This window comes from Pelodiscus sinensis, chromosome 16 (genome assembly GCF_052426305.1).
Source record: "Pelodiscus sinensis isolate ZL-2025 chromosome 16, ASM5242630v1, whole genome shotgun sequence".
Classification (NCBI taxonomy): domain Eukaryota; kingdom Metazoa; phylum Chordata; order Testudines; family Trionychidae; genus Pelodiscus; species Pelodiscus sinensis.
Genome location: NC_143067.1, coordinates 7544546 through 7561394, shown reverse-complemented (window position 1 = coordinate 7561394; position 16849 = coordinate 7544546). Strand labels below are relative to the sequence as shown.

At 50.9% G+C, this 16849-nt stretch overlaps 1 protein-coding gene across 6 annotated transcripts in view; it reads right to left on the bottom strand.

The window, feature by feature from the left end:
- Positions 1–16849, bottom strand: part of CAMK2A (calcium/calmodulin dependent protein kinase II alpha) — an 85967-nt gene that overhangs the window by 2787 nt on the left and 66331 nt on the right. For 3 of the 6 annotated variants that reach the window (XR_012896389.2, XM_075900543.2, XM_075900545.2), the window contains 5 exons: positions 12604–12636; positions 10919–10967; positions 6420–6495; positions 1708–1802; positions 1076–1304 (listed from right to left, as the gene is read on the bottom strand). Coding sequence is in view for 5 of the 6 variants with exons in the window: in XM_075900543.2 (XP_075756658.1) it covers positions 1076–1304; positions 1708–1802; positions 6420–6495; positions 10919–10967; positions 12604–12636 (482 nt within the window). In the remaining variant the exon portion in view is untranslated. Of the gene's footprint in view, positions 1–1071; positions 1305–1707; positions 1803–6419; positions 6496–10918; positions 10968–12603; positions 12637–16849 lie in introns of those variants that run through there. The other 3 variants (XM_089769459.1, XM_075900544.2, XM_089769460.1) reach the window with 3 other exon arrangements.

Below are 16849 nucleotides of genomic sequence, written 5' to 3'. Positions count from 1 at the left end.
CCAGGCCGGATAACGCTTCCAAACCTGCCGTCACAGTGTGGCGGGACGGAGGGGAGAGCGGCTGGGGTGCGAGCTACATGGTGCTGCCAGAGCTCTGTGCTTAGCATCCCCTGGATAGACAGGGTGTCTCCTCCCCACCCCATCTCAGCTCTGCCCAGGGCAGGGGCAGGTTCTCTCTTGAGCAATAGGGGCCTGGTAGCTTTCCCCGACTCCCTCCACAGACCCACACTGCAGTCCTGGATCTCTCTCTTCTTTCTTGCTGGCGCTGACCCTTCCCACCCCGCTGCACCCAACTTGACACAGGAGTGTGGGGTACATCACACCCCGTATCCCGGACCTAGCTGCTTGGGAAACCCACCTGAATGGCTCAGCATGAGGATGGAGGCAGGAGGGAGAGGGCAAATTTGCCTGAATTGGCCCTGATGTGCTCTAGGATGAAATGACGCAGGTGTCGGTCCTAGAGCACCAAGCTGGGAGCCGATCCTTGCTGGGGCCAGGGTGATCGTGAACTTCCCTCCCCGAGGCAGAGCTCTGCACAGGAAGGGGCATTACCTGTGAAGCCTACTAAGCTTCTCTAAAGCATCAGGCATCAGCCTCGGTTAGAGGCAGGGACTTGAATGGACCCTTGATTCATTCATAGAATCCTAGAATCCTGGAACTGGAAGGGACATTGTGAGGTCATCGAGTCCAGTCCCCTGCCCTCACGGCAGGTCCAAGCACCATCTAGACCATCCCTGACAGGTTCTCGTCTAACCTGCTCTTCAATATCTCCAGAGATGGGGATTCCACAACCTCCCTAGGCAATTTATTCCAGTGTTTAACCACCCTGACAGTTAGGAAGTGTTTCCTAATGTCCAACCTAAACCTCCCTGGCTGCAATTTAAGCCCATTGCTGCTTGTCCTGTCCTCAGAGGCCAAGGAGAACAATTTTCCTCAACCCTCCTTGTCACACCCTTTTAGGTACTTGAAAACTGCTCTCATGTCCCCTCTCAGTCTTCAACTCCCTTCGTGGGCCCTTTATCCCTTCAGGCCTCCTCTCCCCTGCTATTCTTGTCTCCGTGCCGACATGGCTTACTGCGGTAGAACGGAAGGTGCTCCAGATCTGTGGAAGTGGACGATTTGCCATTTGCCATCCCGGCGGTGCCAGATGCGGGTCTCCTCAGACTGCGCCGTGCGTGGGATGCCGCCCGCGTCGACGTACTGCGTGATGCGGATATAGGCGATGCAGGCCGACTCGTCTCCCATCAGGTGGATGTGCGGGTTCAGGATGGTGGTGTGCACCGGCTTGCTGTTCCTGGACCACACTGGACATGGGGAAAGGCAGGGGGCATTACACAGAGGCAGGGGTCCTATGTGAGTGAGCAATTTCCTCCCTCCTTAACTAGCCACAAGAAAGGGGGATCCTTAGCAAGCAAACGTCCTGCCTGGGCTATGGAGCATGGGGTCATTTCTGAATCAGCTTGGCTCGGACTGGGAAGGGGTCGCTCTACAAATCAAGTCGTCACTCACCGAACAGCTAACCAAAGCAACACTCCATGAGCCAGCGGCTCCCCCTTTCCAAATATGTACCAAATTTGATTTCCTTCCTGCCTAGATCATACGGGACCACTGAGAACATCCCATCCTAGGGGATCTGGAGACACCCCAGCCCAGCCACCCTGCTCTTACTAGAAGCCAAAGCCTGTTGGGGGGAAAGAAGCTGCTTACAGTTTTCAAAGTAGAATCGATGGAAATCCAATCCTTCCACTAGGTTTCCCAAGGCCTCTGGCTCAAAGGCAGTCATTCCAGGGTCACACATCTTCCTGAGGAAGCCAAAGCACAGAGAGAGGGGAGAGATTATCTCTCTTCAACCTGAAAGGTCTAGGGGAAAGCTGCTGTGTAACTATAAATTCATCCCAGCCTCTTCTGGAATACAGAGTCCTACATCCCCTCTCTCACACGGTATTGCTCAGATCTCAGGGGAACACCCGCCCTCCTGGCTTAGAATCCTAGAACACTAGAACTGGAAGGGACCTCGAGAGGTCATCAAGTCCAGGCCCCTGCCCTCAGGGAAGGACCCAGTACTGTCTAGATCATCCCTGACAGCTGTCTGTCTAACCTGCTCTTCAATATCTCCAGAGATGGAGATTCCATAACTTCCCTAGGCAACTTATTCCAGTGTTTAACCATCCTGACAGGTAGGAAGTTTTTCCTAATGTCCAACCTAAACCTCCCTTGCTGAAGTTTAAGCCCATTGCTGCTTGTCCTGTCCTCAGAGGTTAAAGAGAACAATTTTTCTCCCTCCTCCTTGTAACATCCTTTTAGATACCTGAAAACCACTATCCTGTCCCCTCTCAGTCTTCTTTCCAAACTAAACAAGTCCAATTCTTTCAGTCTTCCCTCATAGCTCCTGTATTCTAGACCTTTCATCATTCTTGTTGCTCTTCTCTGGACCCTCTCCAATTTCTCCACATCTTTCTTGAAATGTGGTGCCCAGAATTGGACACAATACTCCAACTGAGGCCTAATCAGTGCAGAGTAGAGTGGAAGAATGACTTCTCGCGTCTTGCTCACAACACACCTGCTTGACTTAGTGCAGGCTGAATAATAGGGATGTAAACAAGTAGTTGACTATACAATTGACCCATAAGCCTAGGCTTATCAGTTCATCTTGTCAACTACTTGCACATCACCCCCTTGCTGCATCTGCATCAGGAAAGCGGGAGCTAGCTTAAAAGCCGGTTCCCCTCAGCACCGACTCTGAAGTGCCGCCTGCCCCTCCCCCGCACTGTTGCTTCTATCAGTCTTACCACGGACAGAGGCTGCTCCATATCAGAGGCAGCAGCACAGGGCAGCAGGCAGACAGTCTCCGAGGGGAACTGGTTTTTAACTGGCGCCCGTCATGGACCTGCTCCCGCCTGGCACCCAGCACGGCTGCCTCTGATTCATAAGCGGCACCGTGGGGTGGCAGGGGCTCCCCGGGAGTGGGGCCGGAGCACACTGGCTGCTGGCCCCATCCCCAGGGAACTATAGAATAGTCGAGTAACCGATAAGAATTCATGAGGTTACTCGACTATTCAATTACCCGATATCTAACATCCCTAGTGAATAACTGATTTTTCAATGCTCTGGCAAATCTAAAACACTGGAGAAAAACAATCATTTTGGGTCAAACCAAAAATAATATCACTTTTTTTTTAATTCAGCAAATCAAAGAACAAATACATTGCTTTGGATCAAGAAAAATGTGTTTCATGTTGACAAAATCGAACGGTTGCATTTCAAATGCTGATCAGTTATAAACCTTGGATTTAAAAAAAAATAAAATTAAACGAAATTTTAAAATGAAATGTCATTTTGAATCCAGAAATCAAGAGGGGTGGCCGTGTTGTTGTTTTTGCAGATACAGACTGAGAACTTCTGCAACACCTTAAGGACTAACCGATTTATTTGGGCATAATCTTTTGAGGGTAAAAACCACTCCATCATATGCATTGGCGATGGGGGGGGCTATGTCTAGACTGCCCCCCTTAAGCCAAAAAATATGCAAATGAGACAAAGCATGGAATATTGCCACACCTCATTTGCATAATTAATGAGGCTCCGTTTTTGCACAACAGGCTTTTGGACAAGAGCTGTTCTTCTGCATTTTTTTCAGGAAGAACAGCTCTTGTGCAAGAGAGGGGTTTTGCACAAAAAGGAACCATGTAGACAGCCCCTTTTTGCGCAAAAGCCTCTTGCACAAAAACAGAGCCTTATTAATTATGCAAATGAAGCACACCAATATTCCACGCTTTGCCTCATTTGCATATTTTTTGGCACAAGAGGGGGCAGTCTAGACATAGCCTAGGACTTTATTTCAAAATGACCCCTGCCTCTACAGTTAAATTTATAAGCAGAGCGTCCACACTACCAAGCCCGTTATTTCGAAATAATGAGTTGCAGAATTCCAAATCTGTACTCCTGATTTTCATCAGAAGTAATGCTAATTCCAAAATCTAGTTATTTTGAAATCTAGTGTGGACATGCTAGTTCGATTTTGTTAAATCAGGAATTATTCAGTCGAATTACTTTTGAAAGAGTTTCCTAGACATGGCGCCAGTCTTTAAGGTGCCACAGGATTTCTCGTTTTTCCAGAAATCAAAACATTTAATTGCAACATTTTCAAAACAACACATTTCAATTTTCCTCAAAATTACTTTTTCCCCCTTAGGATTGTGGGTGAGGTTTTTTTTTTCAGCTGAAATAATTCAGCAAAACCAACCTGAATTTGCAAAATATTTCAGTATCACCGAATTTGCATCCCAAAGATGATAAGCTGTGGCAAGCTTACAAACAAAAGGAAAGGAAGTTTTTCGTCACTCAGCACACAGTCAACCTGTGGAACTTCTTGCCAGAGGATGTGGAGAAGGCTAGAACTTTAACAGGGTTCAAAAAAGATCTAGATAGATTCATGGGGGTTAGGTCCATCAATGAAATGGTGTCCCTAGCCTCTGGTTCTCTGGAGGTGGGTGACAGGGGAGGGACCATGGGAGGATCACCTGTTGTGATCCCTCCCTCTGAGACATCTGGTGTTGGCCACTGTCGGCAGACAGGATACTGGGCTAGATGGACCGTTGGTCTGATCCAGTATGGCCGTTCTTAAGTTAAACTTCACCAGCATCTGCTGCCCTGGGTGCTTTAATACCCTCTGGCCTGCACCACCACCAGCAGCACTTGGATTAGGAAACAAACAGCAACACCTTGCCATGCCCCCATCACCTGCGGAGAATGTCAGTCTCTGACAGCAGGAACAACATGCCCCACTGCACCCTCTGCACAGACCAAGGGCTACACAGATGCCAGCACCACTTCCCAGCTCTTTAAAAGACATAAAGATTCCCATATGCGTCCCTGGATTCCCCTCACACTTCCAGGGTGGGAGTTAATGACAGGAATTGTTGGAATAAAGCACCAAGCACCTTAGGTAGTCACGAGCTCTGCTACTTGTAGTGTTGGCATCAGAGTCCCTGGTGCAACTGTACAGAAAAGCACCACGGCACGGCCAGTCACAATTCATCCTTGTGCCATGGACATAAAAGGCTACCTTGTGGCTGGCACCAGGCAGGGGAGAAGTTCCGTAATGCAGGTGGGCTGAGGTCAGATCCATTTACCCAAATCCCCTTGAGCTGCAAAGGGCTCACATAAAGGAGGCACATGCAAAGCCCTTGTCCTGAAGCTGCTCGCTGGTCCCTCCGTCTGGACTCCAGCTGCCTTTTGCGCATCCCCCTTCACGAGGTACCAAAGACTTACTGAAAAACCGTGTGCTCCCAGCTAATCCCAGGAATTCAGGGAGAGGATTATGATGCTGGATCTTTGTGCTACCCTATCTAAGCTTTGGCAGAGCTAGAATAGACCACCTCTCTTTTCAGAGATCAACTAAAACTCAAATAAAAATTTAGCTCTGCTCCTGCTCTTGTGCCCAGAGGCAGGAGGTGAAATCTGTACTAGCTCAGCAGTCACTCTTAAATCAGCTCTGGACATAAGCACTTGTAGGCAGGAATGGCATTGGAACGTACTTGCTCAGCTAGTAGAAACTTGCTGGGTTTCAAAGTACCACAAGGCAATGACGAGTGATAATGTGTGGAACTAACATTCCTCTCTCCATCATAAATCACAAGTACAATTATGCATCCTTGAGCACTCCATAAAATGCACCCATCCATTATGAGGATGGAAGAGAGGCATGGTCCAGTGTTTTGGTGTGAGTATGGGATTGGGAAATCAGATCTGAATTCCCATCCCAGCTCTGATATTGATGTAATGCCAACAGCCTGAACCGAACCTGAGACCCTTGGAGCTTAGTGCAGGAGTCACTACAGCTAGAGCTAAAAGCCAGCTGGCTCTCAGCTAAGGGCATGTCATCACTCCACAAGATTGTTGCTGCCGCAATTGATCTTCCAGAGTTCAATTTAGTGAGTCTAGTTAAGACTCGCTAAATCCAACTCAGAGCACACCCCGCCGGTATCCTGTACTCCTGCTCTTGCCAGCTGTAAAGAAAGCCAATGGGAGCAAAACCCGTTAAGGGGACATCACCAAGCTCAGCTTACGGTAAGCCGACTCCCGCTACATACTTGTGTACCTTAAACTGAGCTGCCAATTCCAGTGTAGAGCTGGCCTCAGACTGTAGAGCAAACTCATTCTTTTTCTCTGTAAGTGGTCTAAGTGCCACGACATGGGACCGTGAACCGCACCCAGCAGGTGTGCAGGTTACACCAACACTCTAGAATCTTGAACTAGACACTTTCCTTTTCTCACTCACCATCACAACCACCTGCTATTTTCGAACTGGATGGCCACACAAACCAACCCACCTTGTTTTCACAACCCCTTTGAACTAGCTGAGCCAAGCTCTCCCCCTCCCCCGTTACACAGTCAGACCCCACCCCAGGTACACTCACGTGTAGGACTCAAAGTCCCCGTTGCTTATTGCTTCGATCAGTTGCTCTGTGACTTTAATAATTTCTTGTTTTCGTACTGTTGGTTTCAAAAAACAAAAGTGCAAAAATTCAGGTCCCCGTGAGCAAAACGGCACCCCCATTCACCCGTTCACTTGAGAAAACTTGTCAGGGGCAGAGGATGGACAATGGGGATTCCTGCATGGCTGGAAACCATTTCCGATGGGAGCAGGAAAAGGACAGGGAACAATGAGATGGAAAAGTTCTAACCACAACTTGTGGGAAGCTCCTTCAGAATCCGGGAGAACTTACAGGAATTCTTTATGTTCATCTCTTTGTACAGAAAGGGTCAGTGTCCCATCTGATAGCCCATGTGTGGTGTAAAACGGTTGCAAGGCATCTTGAGTGACCAGTTTAGTTACCTTCAAGCAAGAGAACTTTGCTTGACTCTCCAAGACGTTTTATCCAGCGTACTAGCCAGAATCCTGTGCTACGGACTCCTACTCAAATGCTTGGCTGGATGTAACCAGTTAATTGATCCCTTATCTGGTGGCTGGGTGTCCATCCTACTCATGATCACCGCTGAGACTTAAGTTGGGATTGTCATAGTCCGGGGGTGAGACTTCTTCCACGCAAGCCAAAGAACATCCCTGGCTTCTGCCCAAGTTTGGAGGAGGTGCACTAAATTGGGCTCACCCTGAAGAGGTAGGTTCTCCTTGCATGTCTCAGAGGGAGGTCTGATCTCGGAATCCCAACTGCCTCTGCTCCATTGCCCACAGAAAACACCAGGGCTGCGTCTAGATTGGATAGATTTTGCACAAATACTTTTAACGGAAAAGTTTTTCCATTAAAAGTATTTGCACAAGAGAGCGTCTATACTGGCATGTGCCTTTGCGCAAAAGATTTGCTTTTGCGCAAAAGCATCCTTGCCCAGTGTAGACGCTCTCTTGTGCAAGAAAACTCCGATGGCCATTTTAGCCATCGGGCTTTCTTGCGCAAGAAATGAACGGCCCTGTCTACACTGGCCCTCTTGTGCAAGGGAGCTTATGCCTGAGTGGGAGCATCAAAGTATTTGCACGAGAAGCACTGATTTTGTACATTACAACGTCAGAATTCTTGCACAAATTCTCACGGCCAGTGTAGACAGGCGGCAAGTTTTTGTGCAAAATCTTGCCAGTCTAGACACACCCAAGGAGAGAACCAGCAAACCGCTCTCAACAGGGGCCAGGCTGATGTTTTGCATAGAATCATGGAACACTGGAGCTGGAAGGGACCTTGAGAGGTCATCAAGTCCAGTCCCCTGTCCTCACGGCAGGACCATGCACAATCTAGGCCAGGGGTGGGCAATAATTTTTAATGAGGGGCCACTCCAAGATTTTTGCAAATGGTCAAGGTCCGCATTTCTTCCGAGATTGTGTGGGATCTGGGACAGAGGTTGGATGCAGAAGGGAGCTTGGGGTAGGGGACTGGGGTGCAGGAGTTGGTGTGGAGCCTGAGAGGGAGTCTGGGTGAAGGAGGGGGTTGTGATCTGGGGCAGAGGCTTGGGGTGCAGAATACAGGTGGGAATATGGGACCAGAAAAGGATTCTGGCTCTAGGAGGGGGTGCAGGGTGTGGGAGGGAGTTGTGACCTAGGTGAAGGGGTTGCAGAGGATCGGAGTGATGACTTGGGGCAAGGAAATGGGGTGTAGAAAAGGGAGGAGATATGCATGGCCTGGGGGAAGGGTATAGGAGGGGGTGCAGGGAGCTGTGACCTGGGGGAAAGGGGTGCAGGGAGTTTGGGTGGTGGTTTGGGGCAGATAGTTGGGGGCAGAGAGGGGCATTAGGGTGCCAGAGGCAGGCTCTGGCTGGGAGGTGCTTACCTAGGTGTCTCCCAGCCAGCAGCCCTGCAGGAACCTGAAGGCTGCAGTGCAAGTTGCTCCATGTGGCTCTGCTCTGGGCAGAGTGGAGAGAGGAGGAAGGAAGGAATTGAGGGAGAGAGGAGGCTTCATTGGCTGTCCCCGTCGCCAGCAAAATATCTCAGCTCCTAATGGCTGGAATCTGGCCAATGGGAGCTGAGAGATTTTGCAGAAGGGCTGGACAGAGCACAAAGCCCTCTCCTCGCTCCCAGAATACAGTAGCCACATTTAAAGCGGATGCAGCTGTGCAGGGCTTAAGGGTCCCAGGCTATGTCTAGACTCCATCCCTCGAACAACAGAGAGATGCAAATCAAACATGTCGAAATTGCTAATGAAGCAGGGATTTAAATATCCCATGCTTCATTAGCATAAACATGGCCACCACTTTTCTTTTTTAAATGGAGCTTTTTCGAAACTCCCCTCCTCCCCCCGGCAGTCTAGACAGGGATCTGTCGAAAATAAACCCTTTTCCAACAGATCCTGTATTCCTCAAAAAATGAGGTTTACAGGATGTCGAGAAAGGGTTTGTTTTCGACAGATCCGCGTCTAGACTGCCGTTTTTTTAAAAAAACTCCATTTCGGAAAAAAAGCAGAGGCCATGTTTATGCTAATGAAGCACAGGATATTTAAATCCCTGCTTCATTAGCAATTTCAACGTGTTTGATTTGCACACCTCTGTCGACAGAGAGATGCAGTCTAGACGTAGCCCCAGTGAGGTCCAGAGGCAGCCTTTTGCCCACCCCTGATCTAAGCCATCCCTGACAGGTATGTGTGTCCAGCCTGCTCTTCAGTATCTCCAGTGATGGAGATTCCACAGTCTCTCTTGGCAATTTATTTCAGTGCTTAACCACCCTGACAGGAAGTTTTTCCTGATGTCCAACCTAAACCTCCCTTGCTGCAATTTGAGACCCTTGTTTCTTGTCCTACCCTCAGAGGGTGTGTCTAAACTACATGGCTCCATCGATGGAGCCATGTAGATTAGGCTGATCGGCAAAGGGAAATGAAGCCGCGATTTAAATAATCGCGGCTTCATTTAAATTTAAATGGCTGCCGCGCTGAGCTGACAAACAGCTAATCAGCTGTTTGTCGGCTCAGCGTGCTAGTCTGGACGCTCCCGCGCCGACCTGAAAGCCCTTTATCGACCTCCCTGTTATGCCTCGTAGGATGAGGTTTACCGGGGAGGTCAATAAAGGGCTTTCATGTCGGCAGGGGAGCATCCAGACTAGCGCACTGAGCCGACAAACAGCTGATCAGCTGTTTGTCGGCTCAGCGCGGCAGCCATTTAAATTTAAATGAAGCTGCGATTATTTAAATCGCGGTTTCATTTCCCTTTGCCGATCAGCCTAATCTACATGGCTCCATCGACGGAGCCATGTAGTTTAGACACACCCAGAGGTTGAGGAGAACAATTTTTCTCCCTCCTCCTTGTAACAACCTTTTAGGCACTTGAAAGCTGCTTTCCTGTCCCCTTTCGGTCTTCTCTTTTCCAAACTAAACAACCCCAATTCCTTCAGTCTTCCCACATCTCCACACCTGTTCCCAGCTGGACCTCGGAGAGGCCTAAACCTGCCTGGGACAAGTCCAGAGACACTCACTGGCCCGTGAGAACAGAGGTTTAGAAGGAGCCTGTCAGAGCTCTCCTGGGCTTATTAATGAGGCCCAGTTCAGAGGCAGCTCAGGGATCTGTGTGACTCAGAAAGCGGAGTTAATTTTTTATTATGCCAAAGGGGGAAGAGTGAGAGCAGGGCGTTCATAAAAATGAATATGTAGCTCCAGGCCTTTCTTGCATGCCTGGCCCGAAGTGCTTCCACCCTTTGAAATGTTAATTTCCATTCCCTGGCTCTTGGGACTTGTTCCCCGGGAGGACGGATTTTCAATTAACTTTAATGTCAGGCCAGAGTCCACATCACTAGCTGCTGGGTTCATTTATCGGGACGACTTTACAAATTAGTGCTGCACAATTATTCCCCCGGCTATTCTGGGCGCGCTGGCCCAGGCAGGCGGGAGGGAGGTATTTCCTCCTCGGGCTCTCCCCAAAGGCTGATTCACTTTTCAGACTGTCTCTAGGGGCCAGGGCTGCGTCAGAAGGGGCAGGTGCTTCGCAGGGCTGGAGATTGCTGAGCGCAAGCACTTGCAAAGACTGGGAGGATTCTCAGTGAAGCGCTGGGATGGATTCTGGCAGGATGGGATGAATTCAAGGGCTGCATAAAGCACGGCATACCATGGTCATGTTCCTGACCACTAGAGGGTGATCAAAACTGAGGCCAGTTAGCCTCTCCTCCAGTGGATGTGCAGATACAACAGCCCACCTCTCTCGGTGTAAACCAATGAAGAGAATGAAATTCCCCCAGTATATTCACAGTGGCTCGGACACCCTAGTAATAATAACACCTAATTCTGATCTAGCACTTTTCCTCTTAAGTCTTGAAGCGCTTCACGAAGAATGTCAGTCTCCTTATGCCCATTTCACAGGTGGGGAAACCTAAGGCACAAGGCAGCAATGAGTTTCTATTGCATGGCCCGTAACTATCTGACTTGGGAGGGTCCAGTGGAGAGGGTAGGATCCTGCACCTCTTTCCCTGACACCTGGAGGCCACCTACTGTACCTTTGGTGTCTTCATCTTCAATGGTAGTGTTAGTGCTCTCCGAAGATTCCTGAGCAAAGAGCGGAAAAGAGAGAGGAAAAGTAAGACCCACTCTACATTGCATGCTAGGAGGATCCTGTGTGCTCCGCAATCCGTCACCCAGGTTCTACCCACAGCACCCAAATCTGCAAATGGACCGAAATCAGGTAAAACACCAGCGGACCAAGCCAGCCATCAACCACCGCGCTAGTATAGCAACTGCAGTGACCTCCCTAACTTTCAAACCTTGCAGCCCAGGAAAAGGGAGCTGGCGTCAGTAGGCGTGGACGTGCCTTTCCTTCCTGCAAACGTCTACCGTGACATACAAAGGGCAGGTCTGGGGGGTGGCAGGGAGGGTCAGAGGTTCCTAGGACTGCAGCCGGCTGGGGCAGGGAGTGGCTGTGCGGGGGTGAAAGACACCATGTGGACTGTACAATAGGAAAAGAAATGTACAAATTAACAAAGAGAGGTAACTGCGATGAGAGAGCGAGGGGGCTGTGCAGGAGTGAGAGAGACCACACGGATTGCGTAATAGGGAGAGAAATGGACAATCAAACAGAGAGGGCTTCTGAGACCCACATAGACTACCAAAGGCTGAGACAAACAGCCGAGCGATACACAGATTGGCACCGAGAGGCAGGGCGAACCCTTCCACTCTCCAAACTTCCCAGGGAGAGGACTCTGCTAAATGAGCTAGAGCAACCGCTCTGCTAGCTCATGCCAGCCGAGGCGTGTTTACGTATTACCCATAATCCACTACAGCAGGCTGCCATTGCTATTATGACTCCAGTGACCGTACAGTGCCAGCAGAGCCAAGTAAGGTGAGGTTTTTTTTCAAGTCTCTTTGGACTGATGCAGCCTGCAGACGGGAGAATAGGGAGCGATGCCGAGACAACCGGCCGGCAGGAAACAAAGCTGGGTTCCTGTTGGTCTGGGCCACCACCAACTAGGGGTGTAATTGAGTGGTCGATTAACCTATTAACTGATAAGCAAAAGCTTATAGGTTAATGCTATAGACTACACTCATTCCCCCTCTCCCATCCCCGCCAGTACATGCTGTAGCAGGCTGGCCAGCAGCCTGGCTCAGTCCTGGCTTGCAATGGGTCTGGGACCGACCCCTGCTGCAGCTCTGCATTTAAAGTGTATTAGGAGCTAGGCAGGTCAGCCCAGCTCAATTCCAGCTTGCACCAGGCCTGGGAGGTCAGAGCCCCCCAAGCAGGGGCTGATAAAGAGGCAGCGGCGTGGGGCGACAGGGGTGTCCATGAGCTGAGCTGTTTTTTAAACTGGCTCCCCTCGTGGACCAGCTCCCGCCTGCCACCCTGCACAGCTGCCTCTGATACAGAGGCAGCAACGCATAGTGGCAGGGGGCTTCCCGGGACTGGGGCCGGAGCACACTGACTGCCAGCCCCACCCCGGGGACTACAGAATAGTCGAGTAACCAATAAGAATTCATGAGGTTACTCGACTATTCAGTTAACCGATATTTAACCTCCCTACCACCAACCCTGTTCGAGGGATGGGGGAGATACTGCTGTGAAAATATTCCCTCAGGCCCGGCGTTCCCTCAACCCTACCCCGTGTCAAAGGGAAGTCCCAAGGCTGGGGTAGGATGGCGCAGGGTGACAGGCCCAGCGGGCACGGCATTGAGGCAGACAAAGGACACTCACCATTAACTGAACGCTGGAACTGGACTTTCTTTTCTGGAAAAACAAGGAGAAGAGATGGGACAGGGAGAGACACAGAGTGAGAAAGGCAGAGAGCAGCACACGGGAGACAGCAGCTCCAGAGCCACCCTTCACAGTCCTTCAGCAGGGGCGAATAGGGGAGTCAATTTGGCACTCAGAGTGAGAAACCAAAGCCACTCACTACAGGGAAACCTAGTGCAGCTAAGGCTACGTGCACTCCCCGCCACAGCTCTGCCAGTGCCTCTCAGCCCCGATCTCCTGCCACATCTGCTATTCCAGTTCCGGCTCCATGCACAGCTCTGCCTGTGCGACTCAGCCCTAGCCTGGCGATTCCAAAACTGAGCCTCTCTGAGCAACGAGAGCCAACCCTGACAAACTGCGCAGTGTGACAAACACCCGCTAGGAGCTAGCCTGAGACCTGCCAAACTCATTCTCCCTGTGACTGTACAAGGATCTGAAGCCAGGTCTCCAGAGGGGAGATGCTGCTATGCTAATCCTCTTCGACTAAATTTCCCTCTACGCTGATCCTGCATGTGAGCAAGTTGCAGTTACAAACCCTGGAATTGCTCAGTTGCAGGTCCTCAGTGGAGTAACTTTTACATCCGGAGGGGTGCTAGAGAGCTTCTGGAATGAACCAAGTCAAGAGGTCCACGGTCCAATTCTAGCATCCTGGCTATCTGCTTAGAATACAGCTGCGCTCCTCGAAAGAGAAGGCCCCATGTACACTTTGACTCCTACCCAAGAATGCTCTGGGCTCCTTGGATAAAAAGACCCCTGGGGCGGATTCCTGACTGTTATCCCCAGATCCTGCTGGGCACCTCCTGGAGAGTCTAGCCTTGTGCACTCAGCTTTTGTCACTTTCTCTTTCGTTCGGAGATCTCATCAAAGGGATGGACCTGACGACCGACTGCCCTTTCTCTACGTTCTAGCATGCGAGGCAGGGTTCTCCATTCCCTGAGAGCACATTCCGCTTCCACCTCCATGATGCTGGTTAGGTAGAGGTGAAGAAGGCAAGAATTGGGAATTCCCACAACAGGAAAGATCAATGCATAATTCATCAGATTCGGGAGCTGACAGCAGGCTCCATGCCAGCACGTGGAATTGGGCACAGCCATAGCTCCTAGGACCAACATCGGCCAAAACTACACCTGCCCCTGGTGAGCTCACACTCACTGTCCCATCTGAGCTCACGATGGGCAGTGTTATAAAAAGCCCTTCTACTCCACTAATGGCTCATTGCCACTCGTTCCTCCTTTTGCATCCTAAATGGGTCCAGCCTTTCCAGGGGGTTCCAGCCTGGATTAGGACAGCTCCCGCCACCCTGTTGACACCACAGGATGTCTTAACTTAGTCTCCCAGCAAAAATAGACATAAGGCTAGATGGAGACGATGGCCGTATTTAGGATGAAAGCTGAGGAAAAAGTGTTGGGAGAGCTGCCTTGATTCAGGACGCAGGAAGATGCAAGGTGGGCCAAGAGCTTCCAATTCAGGGTGGGAGACAAGGCAGTCAGTGTCGAGATTTCAGACGGGACAGGATGCAACACAAAGCAGTGACCGCATTAATTTAGGACACACAGTAACAGGATGCAACACGGGGCAGTGACTTAGTTAATTTAGGACGTAACAGGATGCGACATGGGGCAGTGATCGCGTTCGTTTACAATGTAACAGGATGTGACACCACACAGGGCAGTGAATGTATCGTATCTGCCAGGAAAAGGAGGACCCAAAATGGCCTCCGTGCAGTGTGGGAAGGGAAATTCTGGCACGGTGAGAATTGCTTCTTGGGAAAAGAACCTCCGGGTTTCCAAACTGCTGGCCGTCTGCTCTAGCAGGACAGGGGGGTAGCAGAAGGGGAAGGAATGCTGCTCTCTAACCATGTGCAGGATAGCATGGCTGCTGTGGTCGCTCAGGAATGGGACAGTAACTCAGAAATGGTGGGTTTGCAGCCTGGGAGCTATGAACTGTCGAGGGAAGGTTAACCTAGTGGGTTCCCCCAAATGATGACGCAACCCATCCAGCAACATACCAGACCACGTGGCCTGAATTACAGTGATAGTGAAACAGCAACCCCCTCTGCACTTAGAGGAGGGAAGGGGACTCATCATCCGGTCCCCAAAGAGCCCAGAAGAGTTTTCAAGACACTGACCCCCGTTTCCAGCTAGATTAAAACCACAAACCAAAGGAACGAACGTTTCCAGCGCATGTCCTGATTTCCGCAGATCACCCGCCATCTGTGGCGCCGGCTCCGCCCCGGGGCAAGTCCAGCTGCCAGCTGAACATCCCACTCCGCCAGGTCTCAGGTGGAAGCCACGCCCCCGAGAGGGAATGGTGCCTCCCAGCTGGCCAGGGCAGCAAGGGGAACGGTGCAATTGATCAGTCCGTTGGGAAAGAACTAACACCTGCGTTGCTACAGCAGGAGTCCTTCCTCTGCCCTATCGCCCACCCCGTCTCCTCTCACTTTTCCCACCAAATCCTATCGTGGCTCAGGGGCAGGGGAGAAGGGCTTCCGGGCTCCTGCCCAGGCTGTCCCTCCTTGACACCTAGAAAATGCAGCCTTGCCTATGCAAAATCATTCCCCATTGTGCCTCCAAGTTCATAAGCTCTCCAGAGCCAGGTGGGTGATAATGTAGGGCAGATCCCATTCATCTCCTGCTCCCCTTTTCAGCAAGGCCCGTGAGTTCAAAACGGAAGGTTACAAGCCGAAGTGACTGATGTAGCAGTGGAAATCTAAACCCTTCGCTGTGCGGGTTCCAAAGATTGCTTTTCCTAACGCACTACCCACAGGTCCCCTCGTGCTTCCCTGCATACCCGGGACTGTGTTTGCCTTCGCGGCCACCCCAAAAGCAGCATGAAGAGCCTTCAGCAACCTGGCAACCTGGTTTTCCTCCCGCACAGCCACCTTTGGGAAGTGACAGGTGTAATTCAAGACTGCCCCGATGGGTGATCAAGGTCCTTTGTTTTCGGCTTCTACCAAAACATTCCTGGCTTTTACGAAAGCCATTGTTCTATGATCGTTTTATCACTTTGCACCCAAATTTTGGACCTCACAAGTAGGCGAAAATCCTGATTATGTTAAGAAAAATACATTATGCAGATGAGTTTATGTTAATAAAATTAATAAAAAAATTAGTCCAAGGGTAACTGTGAGACTGTCTAGTAGAGTAAGACAATGTTGTGGAAGATACACACATGCATGTGCGCATATGTACACGCTGTTAGGATTTAGCTCATGAAATAAACCACGGCATTCAATTCTTTTGACTTTCCATGCCCTTTCTTCCCTCTATTTGGTACCTTGTCTCTCTCCTCCCACACCCCCAATATTAACCCTGATATTTAGCCAGAAAACGCTCAAGTTGTTGTTGCACCGATTTTCGTTGGTTTTTCAAGGTTTGTAACAAACACCAATAAATGCCCAGCAAAGTTTGAACAAACAGAACCAGGAACCGGAAGGGCTTGGCCACAGGCAAGCCAACGGACGAGTGCCCTTTCTCAGCCTGGCCAGCCCATCGCCCGCTTTCCACAGCATGAGAGCGCCTTTCAGTTTGTCTTACCTTTCTCACGGCCCCTTGCATTGCGGGTGGCCTGTTTCCCCAGGTGACCCCCGTCAGCTGCTGGCCGCTCTGGCAGTGCGTGGGTAGCCGCGGAGAGGCACAGCCTGACGGTGAGGTGCCCGTGGTGCTCTGGTGGCTCTCCTGGTCCGGGGCCTGATTGTGATGGATTCATGGCACCTCCCATAAGAACAGTGTGCAGAGAGAGTGGCCGTAGGCCGCCTCTACGTGTGTCAGGCCCTCAGGACGCAGCGGGAGCTTCACCTTGCAGCATCACCCCTGAGGTCAGGAGGCCAGGACACCATACGCTTTGGCTGGCAGGTGATCTCGAGAGGGAGAGGCTGGCAGCAAAGCCTGGATGAGTGTGGTGGCTCTTGATGCGGTCGGCGCTCCAGGCTCGACTTCCTCCAGCAGGACCGGAGAAGGAGGGAGCAATTCATTGCCCGACTCCCTGAGCATCTAGCGACTCCCCACAAGGGAAGGCAGGTTGGCCTGGCTCTCTGACCCTCCTAGAGCCCGGTGACCCTGCACAGCTCATACGGTGGAGCCCAGAGAAAGCCCCAGAGGGAAGAGATCCCCAAGGCGTCCGGTCACAAGCCCAAACAGTGGGAAGACTCTCAGTGACGTCCGGCGCATTTGGACCTTGCCCCAGGGGCCTGACCACTGTGCGGCGA